Source organism: Manacus vitellinus, unplaced genomic scaffold (assembly GCF_001715985.3).
Source record: "Manacus vitellinus isolate BGI_N305 unplaced genomic scaffold, ASM171598v3 scaffold_50_pilon, whole genome shotgun sequence".
Lineage (NCBI taxonomy): Eukaryota > Metazoa > Chordata > Aves > Passeriformes > Pipridae > Manacus > Manacus vitellinus.
Genome location: NW_021940612.1, coordinates 2,684,386 through 2,708,687, shown reverse-complemented (window position 1 = coordinate 2,708,687; position 24,302 = coordinate 2,684,386). Strand labels below are relative to the sequence as shown.

At 36.1% G+C, this 24,302-nt stretch overlaps 1 protein-coding gene across 2 annotated transcripts in view; it reads left to right on the top strand.

The window, feature by feature from the left end:
• GNAQ (G protein subunit alpha q) overlaps positions 1–24,302 on the top strand; it is a 124,201-nt gene that overhangs the window by 88,064 nt on the left and 11,835 nt on the right. For both annotated transcript variants that reach the window (XM_018080960.2, XM_008934208.3), the window contains 3 exons: positions 5,765–5,893; positions 6,816–6,945; positions 23,565–23,718. In XM_018080960.2, the coding sequence (XP_017936449.1) occupies positions 5,765–5,893; positions 6,816–6,945; positions 23,565–23,718 (413 nt within the window). The remainder of the gene's footprint in view (positions 1–5,764; positions 5,894–6,815; positions 6,946–23,564; positions 23,719–24,302) is intronic.

Sequence of the window (24,302 nt, the reverse complement as noted above, 5' to 3'; positions counted from 1 at the left end):
ATTTCAGCTGTACACTAAACATAGTTTAAAGTTACAGAAATTCATCTTATGGAATTATTCCGGAAAAAATTCTACTTTATAACCTGATTACTTGCAAAAATCTGAGTTCAAAGATGCTGGTAAATAGTACCTCGTGGCTGGAGGAGAGTGTTTTGAAATGCCTGTCCCATGTTGAAGGCACTCCAAGACCTCAATCTCTGAAAGTAAATTCAAGTTTTGATGATCTGTCTTCATTAGGTGATGTAGGCCTAGGAAATTAATTAAGTCTGAATATTGAGCTACCTGTTCGTGATGATGGGGGTCATATTTAACTTCTTAAAGAGCTTTATTGGTTAAAACAACTCTAGTCTGTTTATTAAGATTAGGAGTCTCACTTCCTTGCTTGATTTCTATATGGGAAAGACATGTAGAAACATAAGAGCCAGTCAATCTACTCCCATGATTCTGCTCCTGCTGTTTATTTTGAAATGTGGAGAAACAGTACCTTTGAAACCTGCTCTCTTTCAAGGGCATCATTAGCACCTCCATAGACTAGCAGCTTCCCTGAAACTGGCTGCAAGCTTGGATCTTGTCATAGGTGATGCAAAGTGCATTTAAAAAAATAAAAAATTAATTCTTTCTTAGTGCTAACTGGGAAACAAAAGGCTTCCTCTGCTTCCGGTCAGTGTGCAGATCACAAGCATGCTGCTAGACGCTGGCGGTTTCTCCTGACGTCAAAGGAGGGCCACAGCCAGTGGCTCATTATATACTCATCACCTTGGTAATGCACCTTCTGCCTGTCACTATAGCAACCCCCTGGAAAATTACCTCAGCAGCCACTAAAATTCATTTTTACAAAAACTAATTTCAGATATTATTAACTTCTGAAACTTAGTCTGTATTATGAATTTACTCAGAACCACATATTTTCCTATTTTCTTTCCTTTGTATCATGCTGAGCTGAGTAGATACTGTTTGGGTGAGAGGCAATATAGCTACAGTGTGATTCATCAAACGAAGATTTCTTAGCAGGTGGTAAAAATAAGCTCAGAGTACCATGTAGCTGAGAACTAAATGTCTTGCATAGTTGCTACTATCAGTTCAACCGAATTCCCCATGGTAACGCTGGTGGTTACCGACTAGCCCTCAGGACGGCTGACAACGTATTTGCAATACACATATTGTTATTATGGCTTTAAATTTTGAAGCTAATAAACTGAGATAATCTGGTTTTGGGCAATTGTTGGCAACTCTCTCTTTGTGAAAGTTTGTGGATATGTCAAGTCTTGTGGTTTATTTGCAAGAGCGTGTAGCAATTTCTTGTATGCACTGAAGTTGCATGGCAAAGGCTGATTGCAGTATTTGTTCATTCATTTTGAGTCAGGCACTTACCCTAAAATAAGCTGCAAATATCTCTTGTGTGCCTAATTTTTTTTGTGTGTGCATAGGATTTGTTTGCCCAGGTGAGCAGTATAGTTGTCAGTACTTTAGGGGCTGCATTAGGTAAGTGCTTTAAAGCCACAGTGAATCACCTTATTAATAAGCAGATATACAAAAGAGTCAGTCAGAATCTTCATTTTCTTTAACTGCTCACCCATCTGCATTGAGAAACCTGACACATTTCACATAGCCTTGGCTTCATAAGTATTCTTCTGGTTCCTTGTAAGACAATGGAGGAAGTAACTCCACCTTGCCTTCCTGCTGGAGTTTATGGACGTCCCACATCCCAGGCCATATCCATCAAGTAAACTACATTAATTTGAACAATTTCAGTGTTCCAAATAATTTTGAGATAAATGCGTTATCAAGCTGTTGTACAAGTAAAAGAGCTGGCAGCTGGGGATGGGCAGAGGTGCAGCTAGGGTGGGGCTGGAGCAAACACAGTTGAAGGAAAAGAGTTGGCATCAGCTAGCACTTTTGATATTTTAAGTTGCTGCTTGATAAAGTAATATAAAAATAAATAGTTAGTTTAATAAGTTGTAGGGTACTTAAAGGCTATGCATACAGTGCTGCATTCCCCTGGTGATCAGAGAATTTCTTTAAGCCCCAGCTTTCATGTGGGGGGCAGAAGTTAGATATCCAACTCTTCTGGCATGAGGAAGGTTTAAAAATACAGGTCTTTCTTGTGACAGCAACTTTTAAACCATGATAAGCCAAATAATAAATTTTCAGTGCTACAGGAACAGTTAGAATATGTGAAAAATGTGTATGGTGGTAATATGTCTTTAAATATTAATAGTATTCCAGTTGTCTTTTCTTTTCATGTAGTCACCTGTAATCACTTACATATTCCCTCTCAGCATTTTGAAATAGTGAGTCAGCCCAACAAACCAGTTGTTCAGAATAATCAGACTGTCACCCCACCCCTTTTAATGCAATGCAAAAATCTGTTTTTGTGCTTTGTGAAGAGAAAATGTCTTCGGTTTTGGCTGTGTAGTAGTATGGATTTAGAAGTATAGCATTTTGCAGTTAATACAAAAGTTGTGATAATGTGTTGAACTTAGATGTGTTGAGTTGCTCCCACTGATGTTTTAGGAAGATTGCACCTGGCTGAATAGAGAAATTAACTTCTGCAATATATCAAAAATCTTCATAACATAAAACAGTGGGTAAAATGGAAAGACCCTGATGTCAATCCCTATGATAGGTATTCCTACCCAAAGATAATAGATTTTTTAGAATTAGTTACTTTATTTTAGAAATTACATAATTTTTAAGAGGGACTTGACATTCTTAGTGGTTTTAGAATGTCTTGAAGGGAGCTCTGTGTTGCTGCTGCAGGCAAAGCTTTCAGTCTGATTTTCAGAAACATGTTTAATCCCCTTGAAGTTGATAGCAGAACGTGAAGTTATATATCCTCATAGGGTAACAGGAAGTGTAATTGTCTGCAGAACTGTCAGTAGCAGAAAATACCTACTCCTTTGCTTCAGAACAACAATGCAGAACTTCATTACTGAATTCCAGCACAAGTCATTTTTCAACAGAGTATCTCTGTTAAAATAAACTTAAAAAAAAAAACCAAAAAACCAAAAAACAGAAAAGCCAGAAAACAAAACTTAAAATAATTTTTTCTACTTAAATAGAATTTCATTGACTATTTGCTGTATGTTCACAGCATTAAAATAGCAATAATAAAAGATTTAGAAGTAATATGTGAAGTAATTTAGAAATAATTTGTGTAATTCAGAAATAATCTGGGATATTTTCATTTAAATAAATTGATACAATAATATGTTTATTAACAAATTTTATGTTGTTTATTAAGTTTTAAGTTAGAAGGAAGAGTGGCAGGGGCTAAATATCATTATTGCTTTTGTTGGTCTGTAGATTCTAATTGCCACAAAGACTTTATTTTTATAGGATTTAGTGCATGCTTCTACTTTTTTTTTTTCTTTGAGATACTCTTACTCGTTTTGACACTGCTTCCTTGATTCTGGGTTTGAATGTATAATTCAGGACAGTTCTTAGAGAGCCCAACATCCTTTGATTTGTTAAGTGAAGAAATTAAGGAAAAAAAAATAGGATTCCATAAGGATGCATAAGGACTCCTCTGTGGACTGTATAGGCTGTGTAAGGTGCTTTGACTGAAATGAATGAAAAGGTTGTCACCTGAGTTTATTTGTTGAGTGAGCAGAACTAGAGCATAATTGAATGGGGACGAGGAAAAGGTAAGTATTTTTAAGGATAAAGTAATGCTTCTGAAACTTAATGATGTCAGTGATTTGTGTTAGGACAAAACAAAACAAAACACCTCATTTGCTTGTTTAATGGTTTCTAGAAACACAGATGATATTTAACAATTTAATAATATCCCTTTGTTTTATCACCTTTCTAAAATCACCCAGATGTGCATTACCAGATACCTTTGTAACACATCCACTATGCAGAGGTGTAGTAACCAGGCTCAACTTGGAGACCACAGCTGAAGCTTGCCAAAGGAATGCAACGAGACAGTTGTGAAAATAGGCCGCCACCTGCCAGTTTATTCAGTTAAAATTCTCCTGTTTTTGTGAATACCACTGTAGCAATGCTTCTTTATGTCCTTCCAAAATTTAGTCACTAAACAAAACTAATTCTTTTGGGGATGGGGGGGAATAAGAAGCTAGTTCGGGGTCTCCATCACTTTCTTACTGTGGTGGTTGTGGATCTCATTCGCTTACACTTTTTTTTTCTTTTCCACCAACAAACTGATGATGGGCTTGTTCATGCTGCTTTTTGTGTAAAAAAAGCTGAGGGTAGATCATGGACTCAGACTCTCAAACTTTTTTCTTATTGCCAGAAACTAGTTAGTTCTCAGAAAATATTTTCAGAGTTGTAGCTTCTGATTTACCGAGATACAGTGTTTAATACATCTTTCTCACACTCAGTGCTTACTATCGGATTGATATTTCATGAATAAAATCATAGTAAGAGAAATTTGATAATAAAATTTGATAACTGAGCCAGTAATAATTTGGCTCCTTTCCAGAGCTAACAAAGTAATTCATCTGTATTTTTACTGTAAGGTAGAAATCAAACTGGTTTATTTTTGTCATTGTTCAGGATAACGTCCTCGCACTATTTCATTAAGAGGTAGTTCATAACATCAGGAATAAGACTGATTATTTCTTTTCTAGGTTTATTTAAAAAAAGCACCTTCACAAATTACTGTGAGAAGAAGAACGTATTCAGAGCTTGGTGACACTTCATAATCATTTAATAAATTACAAGACCATTGCTCTCATCCCCTAGAATGAATGAGGGTATTCCTAGATTAATTTATCTTCTTAACAGCTAACTCTTGGTCATTCTTCTGATGTGAACCAGCCAAATGCCAAAGAACTTAATTTCCTGCGGCAGTCTTTATTTCAGATGTCTGCCATGGGGAGAGCATAAGGTGCCTGGTGCACTGACTTCATGAGATGTCCAGCTCCTGGACCCAAAAAGGCTATCACACACACATTGTTACACTCCTTTTTGCAGGATGTCTTTAATGACAGTTAATTAAAACTTCATGGTGCTTTATGGTTGAAACTCAGCATTAACAAATAAGCATAAGAGTTTTGTGCTGTAGTTACTGAACCTTTACAATTAATTTTATAGCAATTTTGGGTTATTTGCTGGCCAGCTGTAGTGTATTTCATGTACTGCAGGCCCATTAACTTAATCAGAAGTTTCAGTGTGAATGCAGGACTTCGGGTCCAGAGATCCCGCTAAATGCTGGTGCTACCTTCTGATAACAGGATCTGGAGAATTTTTTAATTTGACAGTGGGTGGGTTTTTCCTTTTTTAATTTAGTCTCAAAACAGTGCCACTTATCCTCCTGTTATTTTATAACTGGTAATGATCTAGTCTGTAGCAGTTCATTGTTCTGTGGAAGGTTCATGTTTGTTTATCTAGGTGTATGTGTAGACACTGTAGCATGAATATCAAGAAATGTATGTTACATATTCTAGTAAGACCATGCAATTTCATATTTCTCACATGTTGTATGATACTATGTCTCTAAATTTCCTAGAATTATGTGATTTGAAAACTTTGGTGAATTTACATGTGAAAGCCAAGAAAAGTTGCATAAAAAAACCCCATAATAGTTATGCCACCCTGCTGTTGAAGCTATGTAAGTGGGGATGGAGTACATTTTTTATGGTTTGTCCCCTCTTTTCTGCCGATAATGTTCTTTTTTTTCTGTTGTACTTCTTTCTACTCCACAACCCATTTCCGTTCCCAAATTTTCCTTTCTCTTTTCCTCAGTGGGATGATGGTGTCACTGTCTAGCATTCCTGTTGTTTCTCCCTGTCTATAGCTATCTTAATGACTTGGACCGCATAGCAGATTCCACCTATCTGCCAACTCAACAGGATGTACTCAGAGTTCGAGTCCCAACAACAGGGATCATTGAATATCCATTCGACTTACAAAGCGTCATTTTCAGGTAGAAAAAAAAGTTTTAACACGTACTTGCTTTGTTTCTTTTGTTTCCTTTTATGTTAGTAATAGCAAGTATAGGATATTGGTTAAAAGTGCATAAAAAGCAATAATTCTGTATTTTTAAAATTTGAATTACATCAATTTATTTTCATGTAATTGTCCACGTTTAATAAGGAACTGACATTAAACATGTCAGAAGGATCAAAGACAATTAGGTCTATCTGTAATTCATCTTTTCAATAATATCAAAGTATGAGTAGTAATCTGAAAATAAAATCATGTGTCTTTGTCATTCATGTAAATTATGGAATAAAAAGTTAGCACATGTGTAGTTGACTTTTAGAGAGAAATTGCTCTCCTTTAGAGAGAAATCACCCTACCTTAGTGCAAGTACAGTTGTTTAAAAAATAATTGCAAATTAGACACCTGTGCTTACACTGAGACATGGGATGAAGTGGGAATATACCTCAGCAAACATGAGTTTTAATTTTGCCTATCAAAAATTTTAGTAGGTACATATTGTATTCTATTTGCTTAAAATGGGGCAGATTTAACAAATTGAGAATTTTGATTCTGGTAATTTGGGCGGAAAAAGGCAGTCCACCAAGTCTGTTCTGTTCACATCTGTTTCTGCTGAATACACAGGGCATAAGTTGCCAAGTCGTAGCTCATGAGACCTTTATATCTCATAATTCTCAGGGGTTTGAGTCCAACAATAATTTAAATACAGAAAACAAATCAGACTTAAAGCAAATATGAACTGTCTACTTACAAGAGATTCTATTAAATATCAACGGGAAAAATCATTAAGAAAACCAAACCAAACTGTGGTCTTAACTAAATTCTTGAATTTTGTCATTATGTGTGTGATTGTGTGTTTATCTGTTAAGGTATTCATGGAGTTGATGTGGATGTTAATTTTACAGAATGGTGGATGTAGGAGGTCAGCGATCAGAAAGAAGAAAATGGATACATTGCTTTGAAAACGTCACATCTATCATGTTCCTAGTAGCTCTTAGTGAATATGATCAAGTGCTTGTGGAGTCAGATAATGAGGTAAGCAATCATCAGCAAAAGCCACCAGTTTTAAAGAAAAAATATGTTCACTTGTCCAGTCTGAGGTGTTTTCTAAATGCATCTACCATCAGTCATGCACAACTTGCACTCGCTGGTGTGAGAAGCACTATACAGATCAAAGGGAAGGAAGGGATCAATCTTCAAATATGGCAAAGCTGATCCACTCCATGGAGGATTCAAAGAATTCTGTCTATTTTGTGTTGAAGGGGAGTGCAGCTGAATGTTTGTGCAGTTAGTGTTATGAGCAGAGGCACAATAATAAGTGGTGTAAATTAAGATGAAATTGAGAGATTCCTTGCTGGAACAGACCCTAAGGTAGTAAATGTCATTCCTTTGACTTAAAGCATAGGAAATATATTGTATTTTTATTTCAGAAGATTAGAGAATTAAGCAACTGGGTGAGCTGAGGGTGCAAAGCACACTAGTATCCATTATTTTGCAGGCAGTTTTACAGAGTAAGGAGGTTTTTCAATGTTCAGATTATTTTGTCTTTCCTGAGGGCTATTTTAAGTTACTCTTCAAACATTTATGAATTTTACTCACAGGCACTGTCCTATGCACGTCTTCTAGCACGTACTTACAAAAATTAGGTGGAAGAAAGAAAACATTTGAAAATATCTTCTTCATGGCTGCATACATGTTGATTACAGTGTCTAAGAGAATGGTTGACATAACAAAGTAAAACAAGTGTCCCTCGACGTTCATGTTTGTATGTTGAACTTTCTTCAGGATTCATTTTTTAAAAAAGCCTGGTAGCTCTGAAAGCTTTTACGTTCGTAGTCTTTTTCTGAAAGAAAAATTAATTATATAATTAACTGTATCATTCAAAGCTGAATTTAGAAAAATGATGATGTAATCTGCACCGAGTTCCTCTCTTGTAATTTTGGCAGCTAGATACATGGAGATAAAGATAACTCAGTCAGACTTGGCTTATCTCAAGCCAAACTAGAAATGTCTAGTTCTGTCTTTTTCTGTTTGCATTAGTCTTCCGTAGCCACTAAGTCAACACACAAGTATTAAGCATTTTAATTATACAAGGCAAAGCAAAATATATTAGAAATCACATAAAGAAAAATTAGTTATAATAATTTTCAAGTGTTATTGTAACTATCCAAAAATAAGCTTTCAAACTTTTGGATTGTAGCAGTTTATATCTGTGTTTTCATATAGTCTTTCTCATAGGAAGAATTTCTCAAAGGAACTGTCTCATAGGGAGAGATTTACCAGACTATGGTTCCTTGTGTCATGGTTTGACCCTGGCCAGATGCCAGGGGCCTATTAAAACCACTCCACTACCCTCCCTCGTCCCCTGTGCAGCTGGACAGAGGAGAGAGGAAGAGAGGAAAAAAACAGCAAAGGAATTTCATGAGTAGAGATGAGGATTGAAAGAAGGCGTGTTAACAGTGTTAACAGGCAAAACAAACTCAGAGTGAGGATAAAACTTAAATTTATTACTGACAGAATAAGAGCTAAAGAGTGAGAAATAAAACAGTGTCTTAAAACACCTTCTCCTTCTCTCCACCATCCTTCTTTTCAGGTCTTCCCTCCTTCCCCCAGTGGTGCTGGGGGATGAGGAAAGGGGGGTTTGTTATTGTTTGAGTCCATCCTTCAGGCAGCAGCTTTTTACCGTCGTCTCTTTGCAGTCTGAAGGTCCTCCATAGTTTACAGGGGGACACCTATGTTGCTATGGTCTTCACAATGGGCTACAGGGGGGGTCTCTGCAACTCCGACTCCTTCCTCTGCTTCCGTGAGGTCCCTCCCACAGGAGACAGTCCTCGATGAACCTCTCTAGCATAAGTCCATCCACCCCTTGGGCAACAGTTCTTTCTAATCTGTCGCCCTGTGGACGACTTCACCAAGGGGGTGCAGTCCTTCATGGGTTGAGCTGTACCAATGTGGGTCTCCCACGGGGGCCACAAGTCCTACCCAGAAAAAACTGCTTCATGGGCTTCCCTCTCCATGGGCCACAGGTCTCCAGAAGGACTTCGATCCATTTGGACCTCCCTCAGGGGGTCACAGCCTCCTTCATGTATCTTCCTGCTCCAGCATGGACTTCTCCATAGGCTGCAGGAGGGTTTCTGCACTCCAGTGGTTCTTTGTGGGTTGCAGGGGCTTCAGCTTTAAGTCTTCGCCCTGCTTCTGGGGGAGGGGGGAGGCCCCCCACTCCATCCCACCCCCCGCCTCCAGCTGCACCGAGCTTGGTAACTGCTTGTTCTCCCGGACTGGAATTTCTTCTGCACTACAACCTTCTCTTCCTCTGTTCTTAAATATGTTATCACAGAAGCGCATCTCATTGGCTCAGCCTTGGCCAGCAGCAGGAAATCCCTCCTGGAACTGGCTACCCTTGGCTTTTCCTAGGACAGTGAAAGCTTCTAGTAACTTCTAACAGAAGCCACCCTATAGCCCCCCCACTACTAAAACCCAGCCACAGGTTAAACCCATGACACCCTATTAGCTGTATTCTGTTCTAATTAGGTGGCTTGCTTGGCACTTTCTCTAGTTTGTCAGATAACTTCAGTGTGTAGATCATGACTTAGAGCATCCCTGCTGTAGAAGACAGAGCATTATCTTCCTAGGCTGAATCATTTGGCGTATACCAGCTTGTTCTGTGTTCTCATAAGCTAAAAGGGTTCAAGTGTTGTGATCTGAATAGAACATCTGACTGAAGATTGTACTTTGGGCTCTTCAATGACTGAAGTGATGCCTAAAATTGTGGTAGCTTTTCTGTAACTACTTTTCAACTATCATGAAAAAGATGACTTTACTCATAAAGGTGGTTTGATTTTTCAGATTTTTCACTTTCAAAATACTTTATGGAGGTCAAAACCTTCTTGCAGATGGTTCTTTCACCTTGCTGCTAAACTGTTTGAGTTTCTTATTAGCAAGAGTGGAAAACTTTAGAACCTTTTTAGTTTAAAATATATTCATGATTTAATCATGACCAATTTTTGTTTTCAAGTCATACATAGTCTAGTAGACTTTCCATCACCCTTAGGTCTTTGTTACTCTAGCTCTGGGAATGATCCAGACAGTGTCAGAGCTAAACACCAATCTGGACAGCTTAAGTTTTGGCTCTCAGCAAACTGTAACCTGTCTGTCTAGATTTTGTTGGTATGCTCAGGCACTGCTTTCTTCCTTTCCTTTTCTCTTCCCTTTATCTCTAACCATTGCACTGCCAGAATAAATGGAAAAATGGGTTTATTTACTCTGCATAAAGCAAAACATAGTTTTTCTGAATGTGAGTGTGGCAGAAATATGGGAAAAGGTTTTAAAGGTGTTAGTTGACACCTTGAATTAAGAAATTTATCCCAGAAAAATGTTTTTGTTCTTCACTACAGAGTGACAACCTCATAAGAGAAGACAGTGATTTAACTTGGAGACTTTGGTAACCAGCCAAGAGACACTTTTTGCACCTAGCTTTAAATCGTGAAGCAGAATTGAAATTTTAGCACAAAAGTGAGGGAGTGTGTGTAAATGCCTTACTTTCTTCATATATGTGCCATCATTTTCATTCTAGGATGGAATCTAATCCTTCTTTGATCTGTGTGCCTTGTACTGAAATTAAAAGATCCGACTTGACAATTTACAGTGTTCTGCTATTTCCTTTGCATTGCTTTCATGACCTGATTAAGCTATGATTTTTGTAAGATGGCCTACTTTCTTTTTCTAATTTGTTCACTGCGTGTTATTGCCTGAAGTCTCTTCCCTTGTAGTACATTTTTACAAAGAAAACTGTAATTTTTAATAATTTGTGGTGTTCTTTTTAGTTAATACAGTTTTTCATTAGACTCATTTTCATGACTAAATACGAATCTGTAGCAATTACTATTTACCATTTGGTGCATCTATGATTATATGACCCTTTCTCACTATGAAATCAGTTTAGACCCCTGAAGATTTGTATTTCAAAGTGTGGTGCCTGGTGGATGCTTAGTTGTAAATCTGTTTCTTCCCTTGTTTACCTTATTCAAGAGAAATACATTTGGATTATAAATCAGTTGAGTTCTGCTGAGTTGAGAGGATTTGCTAGTGTCTCTCCAGGGCTTTTACTCCCTGGATATGTGTGAGGTGGAGCTGGGAACTGTTTCTGTCTTCATGCATTTGGAGGAGTTAAGAATTAAAAGTTCTGAGGAATATATTATAACTACTGTGTAAGGGGACATCATACATAAAAAGCAAAACAAGTGTTCAGATTGCCTATTATTCAGAGACCTGTGTAGGATGACTTTTAAATGACACATTATTGAAACTGTACTCCCAAGACAAAGATCTACAACTAAAGAGTTGAGAGCTTCAGTCCTGAAGAAAAGCACATATGGCTGTCCGACTGTATTTTAACTAATTTCTCTAAAAGGTGATACTCAGAAACAATGCCATCTCTCTCAAGTATGTGTCTAGATTGTACATAACTTTATTTTGGTGCATAAGTACAAAATGGGAAGAATCGATAAGGATGGTATATTTAAACATATCCTGTGAAATTCCAGTTGATGTACAGTCATTAAGTGCTTCTTTCTTCTAACATACATGAAGCTGTTCTGCATTCTGCCCTTAATAAAATAGAAAGTCTTTCTAGGTTCATTGGTGAAAATGAGGACAAAATTTGAGCCAGAGGACATAATATACTAATTACCTTAATAGTACTGTAAATTAAATAAATATTACATCAGTCTGATATGATGTGACAAAGGAGAACATGTTATAAATTAAATTATCAGTTGTTTCATCTTTTCAGTTTTTCAGAAAACTCCAATGGAATTAGAGGTGAAATAAATTAGGGAGTCATCTGTCTGGTACATTGATCTATGATATATTATATCCTGTAGGTCATGCTTTAGCTCTGAATTATGACAGCAGATTTGGAGAAATTTATGGTTTTATTAAAAAGCACAGTTTAGAACTTTACCCATGTTGAAAATCGACTTATTTTCTTAAATAAAGGATTCATTCTAGATTAAGTATATTAATAGATATTACAGGACATGCTGCATTTACATGCGTATCATGGGTAGGTCCTCTCAACATATAAAATCTCAGGGTCTCAGTGCAATAAATGCAAAAATGAGTTCCAGCTTTGTAAGAGAACCACTAACCACTTGTAATTATGGAGGAACTAGAGACATAATAATATACCTGGAAAATAGAGTTTCAGAAAAAAGAAACTCTTTGCACAGCTTTTTAAGTACTTGAAAATAGCAAAATATTTATTGAAGCTGGAGCATATTTTTCTTCCACATTAGCACACTAAAAGTCTTAAGGTATATAACATTTCAGATAACTCTTTGGTGATTATGTAGGCATGGTTTTTTTCACTACTGTCCTCAGAGCAAAACCAGAAAAGACAGGATACAGTTTCCTCAGTTCAGCTAAATTAATGGATTAATAGGCCTAGTGAAAATTAGAAATTTTCCAAACTATCAGAAAGCACATACTATCTTTCCTATTGTGAGAGGTTGCAAAGCAACAGAGGCATTGGACAGCATGAAGTTTGCATTTCTAGAAGATAATTTGTAGAAGTAAATCAGTATGAGTATTTTGAACATCCATTGCACAGAATATATTGGGGGAAAACGACAGTTTAGATTGTTCTGGTCAGAGCCGATACATTTTGTTTAAAAAAAAAAATGTAAAATGGGAAGTTCTAACAGGATTGGAGGGTAAATTATGAGCCTCCTTGGTAAGAGGAGATTGTTGTTGAGTTCTGCACTTTTTAAAAGACAGCTTATGTTTTAAAGCCCTTTTTTAAGCTTTTACTATGTCTTCATAAATTAAATTTGATTTAGCTACAGTCAAAATTGTTAGTTTTAATATAATAATATGTAACGGAATTTCTCTTAAAACAGTATTTCCTTCCATTGCCTTTAATCATCAGAACTGTGATCCAGTTCACATCAAAGTTTTATAGGAAGTAAAACCTCCTTATAATCCATGTACTTATAGGTTTGATCCCAGATTGTAGTTCTTGCTGAAAAGGTTTGTAGTGTATGAAGCGGGCACAAATAGCTTAAGAATTCTGAGTTTTAAAAGTAATAGAAAAATTGATTCCTTGGCTTAAGAAATCTTAGTCACGTAATCTTAAAGAACTTTTTCAATCTAAACGATTCTGTCTTTCTCTGCCTTCAAACTGTGTCTCATATTGCCATTACTTCCTGTTTCTCCTCCTTTCACACATATTAAGCTGTTTTCTAGGATCTCTTTTTTTCTGTGAGCTTGACAAATGCCATATGGGTCAATGGACATTAAAAATAATGATGCCATAAAGATAATTTCCCCATCCTCTTGGTTTTTCTTTGTGTTGATCTGTCAACTGGCTTTCATTTCCTCACGACATAGAACCAAATGGTTTGTCTGCTTTAAGGACCTGCATCACCTAACCTGGTATGATAACCAGATTGAATCTTTTTTATTCCATTCTTGGTGAGTCACTTTTGAAATATTCCAACAAAAACTTTTGCATGTGGCGCCATTCTCTTCATCCTGAACAGAAGGAGTTCCCCAGAAACTTGTCTAAACCCGCTCCATTGCTGCAGTATGACAAACAGTGGTGTAGCAGCCAGGTTTGTGCAAAGACTGCTGCTTGCATTGTTGAGAATTCTGCTGCTGTAACTTGATGCCCTCTCATTCTGTATTCAGCATCCCATAGTTTTGCAGCTTTTGATCCTGAGTTTACAGACTTTTAAAGCAGTGGTTGTTACTTAGGAGCAATGTGCAGCTGTGATCCCCATCAAGTCTTCGAAGTTTCTGAAATGTAGAATAACAGCTTCATTTACCAGTACCAAGTGTTTGCATGGCACTAAAAGTAGGAAAGCATAACATTTGTGATTTGAGATGTGAATAGAACCCATAGATCTGGAAAGGACTCGTGCAACATTTCCAATAGCCATTGCACAAATCTTTAGTTAATTCAAGGGGGTACTCAGACAAGTGGAACAAAAGAGATGAAGGGGAAAAGGGACATCTGACTGGTAGAGTCCCTTGGGGAAGAAGCAGAGTGGAGCATTGTAAGTTTTTCTTAAAAATGCTATGTCCAAAATATTACCAACAGGGGATCATCAAGGCAGTCTAGCATCCTAATAGTTTGAAAGTACAGTGGCCTACAGTAAAACTGTGTTTGACTTGGTGTGTTCATAAATATGAGGGCAGAAAGATGATGTGTCTACAAAGGAGTGAGTGAAGCAGAATTGTTGGTCCTCCATCCTGGAGAGAGATGTTCAAAACTTGACTGGATACAGCCACGAGTAACCTAATCTCATGACAAAGCTTTTCCTGCTGGGAGCAAGGAGTTACACCAGTTCCACAGGTCCATTCTAACATAACTTCTTTGATTCTAGAAAAGCTATAGTTTGACATGTGAAAGGAGATTTTGTTTCTTTGTTTCTTCAGGTACCATCTTTGTAGTCATGCCATAAAGTTTTGCCATAGCTTCTTTAATACCCTAAGGAACCCTACTTTATTTGACAGTGGATATGTGCATTAATGTAGTTACCATTGCGGTACTTAATTTACACTGAAGAACTTTATCAGAAGTATTTTATCAGAAGTAACACTTGTATGAAGGCAAAACAGGATATTAAGAAAATTAGGACTTCAGTATCTCATCCACAGCTGCAAATTGAAACTGAAAGAACTTTGTAGGGTTGTTTTCTGCAATGTTTTTGTGCTTCAAGTAACTGAATAATGGCACTGTTATTTTGATTGATGGAAAATTTTGTTATTCTTACGTTGTCCCAAGTAGAAGGGATCAGTGTTGCTTGGTTCGTTAAAAAATATTCCAGTTAAAGTCTAATTCATTAAAATTACATTAAAATAATTACATGAAACCCAGGATAGGTGTCGTTACTAACTCATTTGTACGTATACAGGTACATAGATGCAGGCATACATGCTTACATTTTGAATCTGAGCAAAAATACATCTGCAGAATGAGTGATGTTCATCTGTGATATCTGCTAATGGATGACAAATTGGTACAATGTTCCAGTCACACTTTTCTTTGATGTGGGACAAAAATAAGAAATGAGATGATACCACAGAGTTCAGAATACTTCTACTCTTTACAGAGGCAATTATCTAAACAACATATTTCATTTTTTTCATCAAAACTATCTTGCTGTTCACCTCTGGGCATGCTCCCACTTGTCTTCCAGCACTTTGTGTTCCTTATTCACATAGTCATATATGGCTTAGCATGAAGTTTGAAAGAAAACAATTCTGAGATCAGAGCACTTCTCTTTTTCTACATAGTAAATAAATGTAATACTTCACTTGGCTGATTTTTCATTGGCAACCAGCAATCCAGAACAATTGAGCATAGGGTAGAGGGGTAATATGAACTCCTAGTTAGAATGAAAATCCTCAAATGACCTTCATAATTATTAATATTTTTTCCTACGGGAAATCAAATCTCCAGAATTGATTGCTTATTTGGTAACTAGAGAAAATAACAGCTGTGCCAGACCTTGTTGCTTTATGTATTGTATCTGTTCATACCTGTTCACACAAGTGCATATTTATTTTTGACTTGTGGGTAAAGAACCTTTTGAATGTGGGAAAGATTTGCATAAGGAAGAGTCAGAGCCTCTCTCTCTTTTGTTGAAGTGGGTGGTTCATAATGGAAATGGGGGGTTGAATAATCATCATCTGGCTTACAGAGGCTGCCAGAAATGCTGCTGGTAAATGTTGTTATTGGCAGCAATTGCTGGCAAGGATGACTGCCATTTTTTTTTCTGAATAACCAGTGTCAGAACTGTTGAGAAAAGAGCTTTATTCAGTGACAATTTAATTTTAAAATATTTTCACTTATTTTTCTCAAATATATTTAGGTTTTAAGGAAAAGCTGATTATTCTGACATTCATGTTATTTCATGAAAAATAATTTAAGAGCCATTTTTTAATTTAAGAAACACTTAACAGCAATATGTGGACTGTGGGGGTTTTTTTACACATTATAGACCATTTTGGTATTGGACAGTATTTTTGTGTTTTGGTGGCTGTTGAACATGTTCGTTTGATATATTTCAGCTGACAGTTCCTTCATCTCTGCCTCTGCTGGGTACATAAAATTGCCATGTATTTGCTGGTGCAGTGTTGCAAATTCAAGTTGTTGGAGAGGTCAGAGTTCCTCTCCCAGGTAACTTAAAATACAGTTCGCATCTGCAGAGATGTCTTCCCAGTCCTCCACCAGAAGCTTTTTTTTTTTCAGGCTCGTTTGCAGAAAGATTCAAGACCAGTGAACAAAATAAAGGAATTATTCCTGAGCTTTGTGTTTGAAGTTGCCTCTCACTGCATTTGAGTTACAAAAATATTTATACGGCCATTGCAGTTTTTTAGTTTACAGCAGTAGAGCTGCAAGATTATGTTTCATACTGGTGGCAAAAATGTGAAGCAATTTCAGTTTTGATTTACTGTATTTACTTTTTTACATAGTTGAGGACTCTTCACTTACCTCCCATTTCCTGATTCATCTCTTGTTTCCTAACTTTTGCATAGCAACTGTATCAAATTTTTAGCCAATAAATACACTGTAGGTCTTTTTGTGCAGCTAGACATTGCTTCTACTAAAATAATTGCTTGGAGTCTTACTTGGATAATGGAGACATTCCTAGTTAATACAGACTTTCACACAAAAGCATTCACACAAGATTTTGTCAATTAAAATAGTAGAGTCAATTACTGTGACACTAAACAACTTCTGAAATACTAACTTCGAAGGTCTCTTGTGTCAGTACCTCCTTTTCTACAGTTATCATCTCCGAATGCGCTCTCACTCAAATAAGCATTTTTACCACCATGTACAAGTTATGTGTGCAGTACAAGTTTTTCACTGAAAAATGCATCTTATTTACTTCCTCACTACCTTCTCTATCACAACATTTCAACAAAACTTAGTCCCTCCGAATTTGCGAAATCCTGATTTTGTTAACAGGCACTATCTAAATTGCTAACAATTTTTTAAGAAGCAAGTAATTGCTACATTTTTTGTTCAGTGTGCAAGATACAGTACACCCACTAGATGCCACTCTAGACAATCTTAAAGACAGTAGTGGGTGAAACTCCACTACTGCATCTCTATTGTTTCAGATTAATATTGTACTCAGTCTTTTCTGTCAAAGCACTGTTTGTTAACTGGGAAATGTTGCTTTCCCTTTACTGGGTACCAGCTGATACGGCTCTTAAATGCTGTTTTGGTACTTTTCAGGTATTTTTCAGGATTTGGCATTTTAGAATCAGGTGCTTATAAATTATACCAATTCTGTTATTTTTCTAATTGCAGGAGTAATCGCATATTTTTCCAGAGCAGCAGATAGCAAGGAGAATTTCAATACATAAATCCGAACTAGAAATCCTTCATTTTAACATGAAAACTGAAAGTGTAGGTATTAAAAAAAAAAAAAAAAACCAAGGAAGTATATTCCTTTTTAATTCATTAAAAATTAAGGAAGAGTTTTCATTTGAATAAAAATGTGAGAAAACTTGATTTATACATTTAGTTGTATTTGTTTTAATGTTTAATGATCATAGAAAAACATTTCAACGTAAAATCTTTTATATAACAAGAGGTACATGGTAGAAAGAAATTTCATTTTATTTTTGTTTTATAAAAGCTTGCTTCTAGTCATAAAATTGGACAGTCCTGTGATTCATTAGTAAGTACAGTGTTTTTTCTTGTCCAAGATTATATCATCTGTTTATAGTTACCAAATTTCTACTCACTTTTGGAGTTTGTCTGCTGTATTTCTTATTCTGTTGCATAAGGTATTTTTAAACTAGACTGGCAACTGTGTCAGGTTGTGTGAAATATGGGAGAATTTTTTGCTGGAATGTGTATATCAGAAAAATGGAGGCATAGCTGGCAATATCAATGTTTTTATGCAGTTTGGGACTGACTGCAGACAAAAACAGAACAGGGAAGTTACCCAGACCAGCGGATCTTGGGGGATGGTAAACCAGTAATCCTCCTGCTAATTTTCCCTGTGCAAAGCCAGGGAGGCTATGGTGAACTCTTGCTGCTGTTGGACAGGGGTTGCTGTTGAAGCTTGGCTTCACTGCTGAGAATGGCTGTCAGCTACTGAGAAAGCCTTGAGCCAGCTCCAACTGCACATTTCTGTACAGTAATTATTCACAAGTTTCTGTCTGCAGCCTTTTCTATTGAAATTGAAATAAGATTTTTCTGGAAGCAACTTGATGAGGTAGAGCTGGCTCATAAAATTAAATCAGGTACTTGGACAAACTGTTAAATACTGCCTGCTCACCCCTGTTGCTGTTCCTTTTTTGAAGAGCCACACTGTCATGCTTGATTTGGCAAAGCTTCCTTCACATTGCATCTGACCGAAGGTCAGGTCCCCAATGCTGAACTCTTTCTATACTCCCTTGAAATCCTATCCCAACTTCCAGTAAAATTACTGTAACATGAAACTGTTTTTTACATAAGAAAAGTGCATCCTGTAAATGACAAGTGTTTTCCAGAACAGTAGTTCAACCATATCATCATGTCAAACTTTCTGTAATTAAACTGATTAAAAATATTATGGCAATAATGTTACATATATAATTAAGATAAGGAAAATAGTTACCATGCAAAGGAGTGAGGTCCTAGTAACAGAAAATCAGTTTAAGAGAAACCTTAGAAGATAATAAGCAGTATTGTTGGAGGAATTAATTTTGAACAAAAATTGTTTTATCAGCAGTGGCATCCATAAATGACTCAAACAAATTGGATAAACAGAGAGATAAAGACTGCAGAAGGTTAAGCAGAGATTGATTAGTCAAAAAATAAATTGCTTCTTATTTTTTGCTTAATCCATGAGTCATAGTAAAATGAAATAACGAAACCATCTTAGAATGTTTGATCTGTTTTGGTGAACCGAGAACCTGTAGAGCAGTTGAGATTTTGGATGCTTCATCTGCTCAGGCAGATAAAATCTACTTGAAAATTTCTAGGCCGTCTTTCAGTTCCTGCAAAACATCTACAGAGTACACATCTGAATGACAAAATATCAAAATGTCAGTTCACCATCTTTAACACAATTTTGAAATAATTTGCAGAGGGTTTATATATGCAATTTCGTGGTCACATAATCTGTTGAGAAAAGCATGAAAGGTCCAGAGCCCATGTCCTGTGAAGACGGGGTGAGAGACCTAAGCTTGTTTAGTCTAGTGAGCAAGACACTAATACTTGCCAATAAGTATTTTGGAATTGCAGGAGTGCCATGGAGCTGAATTTTTTGAGGTGGACAGTATAACTAGATTGTGTCTTGGGAAGTTCAGGCTGTATGTTAGGAAACATTTTTCCCTTGCATGTTAATTTAGCAGGGGGACAGGGAAATTAGAGAGTTACTGAAATCCGTCTGTACAGGCTTTCAAGACTTCCCAAGGCAAAGCCATGACTGACATGCTCCCATGTATCATTAGACCTACTGAAGTGAAAGACTAACCTAGGTGAACTTTAGAGATGCCTTTCTGCCAACCAAGCCTTCCAAGATATGTGATAGTCACTGTCAGATGGTTATATTTAAACGAATTATAGGAGGGGTTGTTACTTATTCAATGTTGTATGGTGCTTAATTGTATGAGCAGTGCAGCAGCATCCCTTCTAATGTGTAAGTACATAATTATTCCCTCTATGTTCTCTTTGGTTTTAAATAGTAACTGTCATCATCTAATTGTAGTGGTTTTACCTCTAATGGACCTAGCCTTTATTTGGAAACCATCCAGGTAGCCAGGCCCTGAATGTGTATTGGATAGTAGTATTGTTACATGAAGAGTCTGATTTTGGAGCTTAACTGTAAGTTACTGTTTCTGATTTTATAATGAGTGGTTTCTGGTGACATAAAGGCAACATTATTCTCCAGATAATGGTGTCCAAATATCTTAGTGCAGAGAATTTAGAAGCTTGGCTCTTGGGAAGAACTGCTTAAAAGTGAATGTTGATACTAATCTGATTTCTTTTAAATTTCTAATACTACAGTCTTATTACATACATCTTTTGTGAAGGCATATTTCTTTGTGGAGCGCTGCAATGTGGCATACATTCAGAGAAAATAACCAGTGATAGCCTAATTCTTTTTTCCATACTTCTGTTGTAAAGGCAGAACATAGTGTGGGCTCTTCCTTGAGAAGGATCACGGAAATTCATAGACCTGTCAATTATGGATCTTAATGAGAGTGACCTGTTTCTTCACTGATTTAGACAGCTTGTCATCCTTTGTCAGCTCCTTAGAAATTGTGTCTTCAGCCTTCCCAATGTCGTAATCCCTGCAGTTCATGTCATGTAGGTGCAGTAAGGGCCATTTTGTAGTGATGTACACTTTGAAATAATCCCTGTACTGAGATAATTACTGTTTGTTTGAACTACCATTTGGTGTGCAAGACACTTCACTGTCTTGTTACAGAAAAATGGTCAAAAAAGTAAATTCTCTAACATACAATTTCAGTATTAGAAAGCAGTATTCTTTATTTGGTGCTGGATGCACAGGGAATACTTCCAAAAGTTTTGTGCATACCGAGTATAGAAAAGCTCCTGTTTATATACCATTTTTTACATACATGTTCATTGGTTTTCCCAGAAGAAAAATACTGATGATAATAATTTCCTCAAAATCATTAACATATGTTCCCTCCTCTTTGCACATGTCTCGGGAGTCCCTCTGGTGGTCATAGACTGAGAAGTTACAGCTGACCGCACAATGAACTGGTCGTACTTCCCAAATATGGAAGTTAGTGTACCTAGGCTGGTTACTCTCCCATTTCTCTTCTTGGTTAATGTTTAACATGATCCTAAAAAATAAGTATTGTGCCGTTCCATAGGCTAGTGATTTTTAAGAATAAGCATTGTATTTTCCCCACCAGCTAAGCAAATAGTTCTTCATCTGGCAGCAGTTTTATTTTTCCAGTATCCTAATCTGTTATAGCTGTATAGGGCATGATTCTTATACCCTAAGAAATAATTCTACTTCAGTGGCCTCTGGCAATGTAGTATACGGGTTTTTATTATTTCTACAGTTCTCTGACTTCCAGTTAATTTTGTTTAGGAGTGGATAATTTAATACAAAATTAGCAAGGGTAACAGTCTGCTACTGCTGAGTCTTTAAAGCCTATTCTCCCAGAATCAGGAGTAGATTCAGATTTAACCTGGCTCTTCCTGGAAATATAGTTAACTGGATGACAGTTGGAACAATTGGCTTCTGGAAGCAAGTAGCTTCTGTATGAAGTGAAACTTTTACTGCACTAAAGAATACAGTGGAGTGAATGAGGCAGGATAATCTAGTAATGTTTTATTTACTTTAGTTACTGACATCCTCAACTATATATCTTTTCTGAAATAACTGAGCATTTCCTTCAGTTGTATTAGACCACACATGTCAATCACTTCTGTAAATTTCTCAAGGCTGTGATTATTTTCTTGGATCTTTTTTTTTTAACACAGATCGGTTGTCAATTAATTGAACTATTTTTGAAACCATGAAAACCTGCTTTTTCTCTGATCTCTTGTTTGAGTGAAATCTTTACTACATGTTTTGTCAAGGAGACGTTTAAGTCAAATGCCTCAAACTAAGCATGAAAGGGCTTGAGAGACATTTATAGATTGATAATAAGAAAAAGGTGGCTGTAGAATTCAATTCATATTATACAGAATTAATAATTAATATATAAGACATACTCATCTTACACTGAAGACAAAGTATTTTTGTCTTGGTTGTGTATGTCTATTGGTATTTTTGTTATACGTAACAATTAGAGAGTTCGTTTTTCAGCTGATTGGGTGCCAGAAATTGTTTTATGCACGATGTCAATGCAGCTTTAGTCTGCATACGTTTTCTGCTTCATCTCGTTTGGCATCCCTTTCAAATCAAAAATGAAAATGTGCTCTGGGGCTAATAACAGTGTTTGCAAAACACAGTTTTCTTGAGCTTTGCTGGAGGAAGAGTTGTAAGTTTATCCAAATAGATGTATTTATTTTGTCTTTGCAATTCTATGTTGTGTATATGGGAAAAAACCAGCATTGTAGATGAAAATATTGCAGTCTATTTGGAAGGTGAAAAGTAGGAACATTTTGTCTAGGTAAGTAATTAGTTTGTCTTTTCCTTGCACTTTTCTTATTGAGAAGTTACAAATAGCTTATAAATTTACTGTGAAAGAACACTTCTAATTGAGTCACTATGCTGTTTTACCTTCTGAGTGTCACATTAGAAGATACCAAGAATTAAGAAGTTTAGGTAAATATTTATAATCTAATCAGTAATTTGTAAGTTTACATTGCCTTCTTTTTTTTATCAAGTTATAAAAGTCAAAACTAGGTAGTTCCCATTGCCTTTCTGTAACATCTTGTTTAGAGAAGAGGTCTGCATAGAACTTTGAGAAGAAAATATGGTCTGATTAACAATTAGTCTAAGGACTTAGGTTTTATGTTCAACTGTGTTGACATTTGAGTTTTTCTCCTTGCAGAATGAAATCCTGGCACCATTGAAATTGATATGAGTCATGAGATCCGAGTGCATGAAAGCAAATGTTTTATTCCTCACATTACTTTCTTAATATATAAATTCAGCTATTTATTTTCACTCACCACAACAACATGCAATAAAGTTTAATAAATTACACAAGGATTCTGGGGTAATATATGAGACCAAATCACCAATTTTTACTACAAAATGGAATTGGTTTGCAGTTTGTTTTTTGTTTTGTTTTGTTGTTTTAAGTTTGTTTGTGTTTTTAAGTTCCTGTTCATGTTTATGTTTGCCTCTCTAAAATGCAAATTCATGGCAGTAAAGATACAGTTATGGTAAAACTGTCAGAGTTATCTGTTGTGTGGCTCAGCAACAGCAGAATCTGCAGGATTCACCTTGCCATTCTCTGAAGCCCCATTCAGTGGTGAAACAGGCTTTTTCAGGGTGCTGCAGCTTTAAATAATAATAATGAAAAAAGTAAGTTAGTTCCTGTGTTTTGAACCATATTTGTTATGACTCTGTATTAACCATGTCATGTCAGCTTAAGTTCTTCAGAACTAATCAAATTGTAACGTATTTTACAATGACAGAAGAATATTACAGATAGAGTCAGCTTTACTGACATTACAGCTACAGTGAAAAGTGGTTTCAGGAGCAGTTAAAGAATTAAAGGCTAATCCAATGATGTTAGAAACAAATTTTAGCAAATTAGAATTTTTTTAAATTTATGTCATAAGCTTTTGACATTGACAGAATGTTCTCAGGTTCCAAATTTGCTTGCAGTTATTTTAAGACTGATCTCTAAGAACTGCTCAACTCTACACTCAGAATATTCAAAGGCATGTAAAATAAATAATGTATTAAACCTTGAATTGATTATTATGTCTTGTGGTGCTGTACTTGTCCATACCATTAATCACTTTTCAATAACCACCAGTGCATACTCAGACTTTACAAATGTACCTATTACAACTTTCATGTTCATGACTAGTGTTTTAAAGAATACTTATGCTTCAGGAGTTGAATTTGCAGAAGGAAAATGCTTGGATATTTAATGAAATGGATCCTTTTACCAAATAAAGTGAAAATGCATGAAATTATTAAAAAAATAAATTCACGACCACCAAAATTCTGCTCTTCTTTTTATTCCAGAATCGAATGGAAGAAAGCAAAGCACTCTTTAGGACAATTATCACATATCCATGGTTCCAGAATTCTTCAGTTATTCTGTTCTTAAATAAAAAAGATCTATTAGAGGAGAAAATTATGTACTCCCATCTAGTTGATTATTTTCCAGAGTATGATGGTAAGTATAATGACATCAGAGTTCATGCTCTGTTTACACTGCAGCAATGGCAAACTGTAGTAGCTATGTCCAAATGCTAGATAGATAGATCCTTGGATATATTTTACTCCTTCAAGAAAAAAAAAAGTAAAATGTGATGGAACTGTTGTTGATTTTTAGACTGCTAGATTTTCATTTTATTCTGTAATTAGTTGTGGGTAGCATGGCAGAACCTTTAGTGGGAAATTATAGTGAAACGCATTCTGTCCTTTTTCGTAAATTGGGGGAGAGTTTAAATTGAAGTGCAAACATTAAAAATAAATAAAATGCATTCCTCAGTTGTACACGTAGTTGTTCATACTTTTGGGTTTTTGAGGTTTGGTTTTTTGTAAGATTGAATACCTAAGGGGAAGTGTCATAAACTGTCTGTAACACTCAGAGAAACAAGTGCCACCCCTTATACCCTTTCATTGTACCTTTTAGTTTATTTTAATTTGACATTAATTATGTGAAGCTTAATGTGCTTGTCCATAAAAAGAATTGTGTGTTGTATAAGTGTTTTTACTAAAGCTGTGCTTTCAGAAAGTTCTTCTGAGAGGAAAACT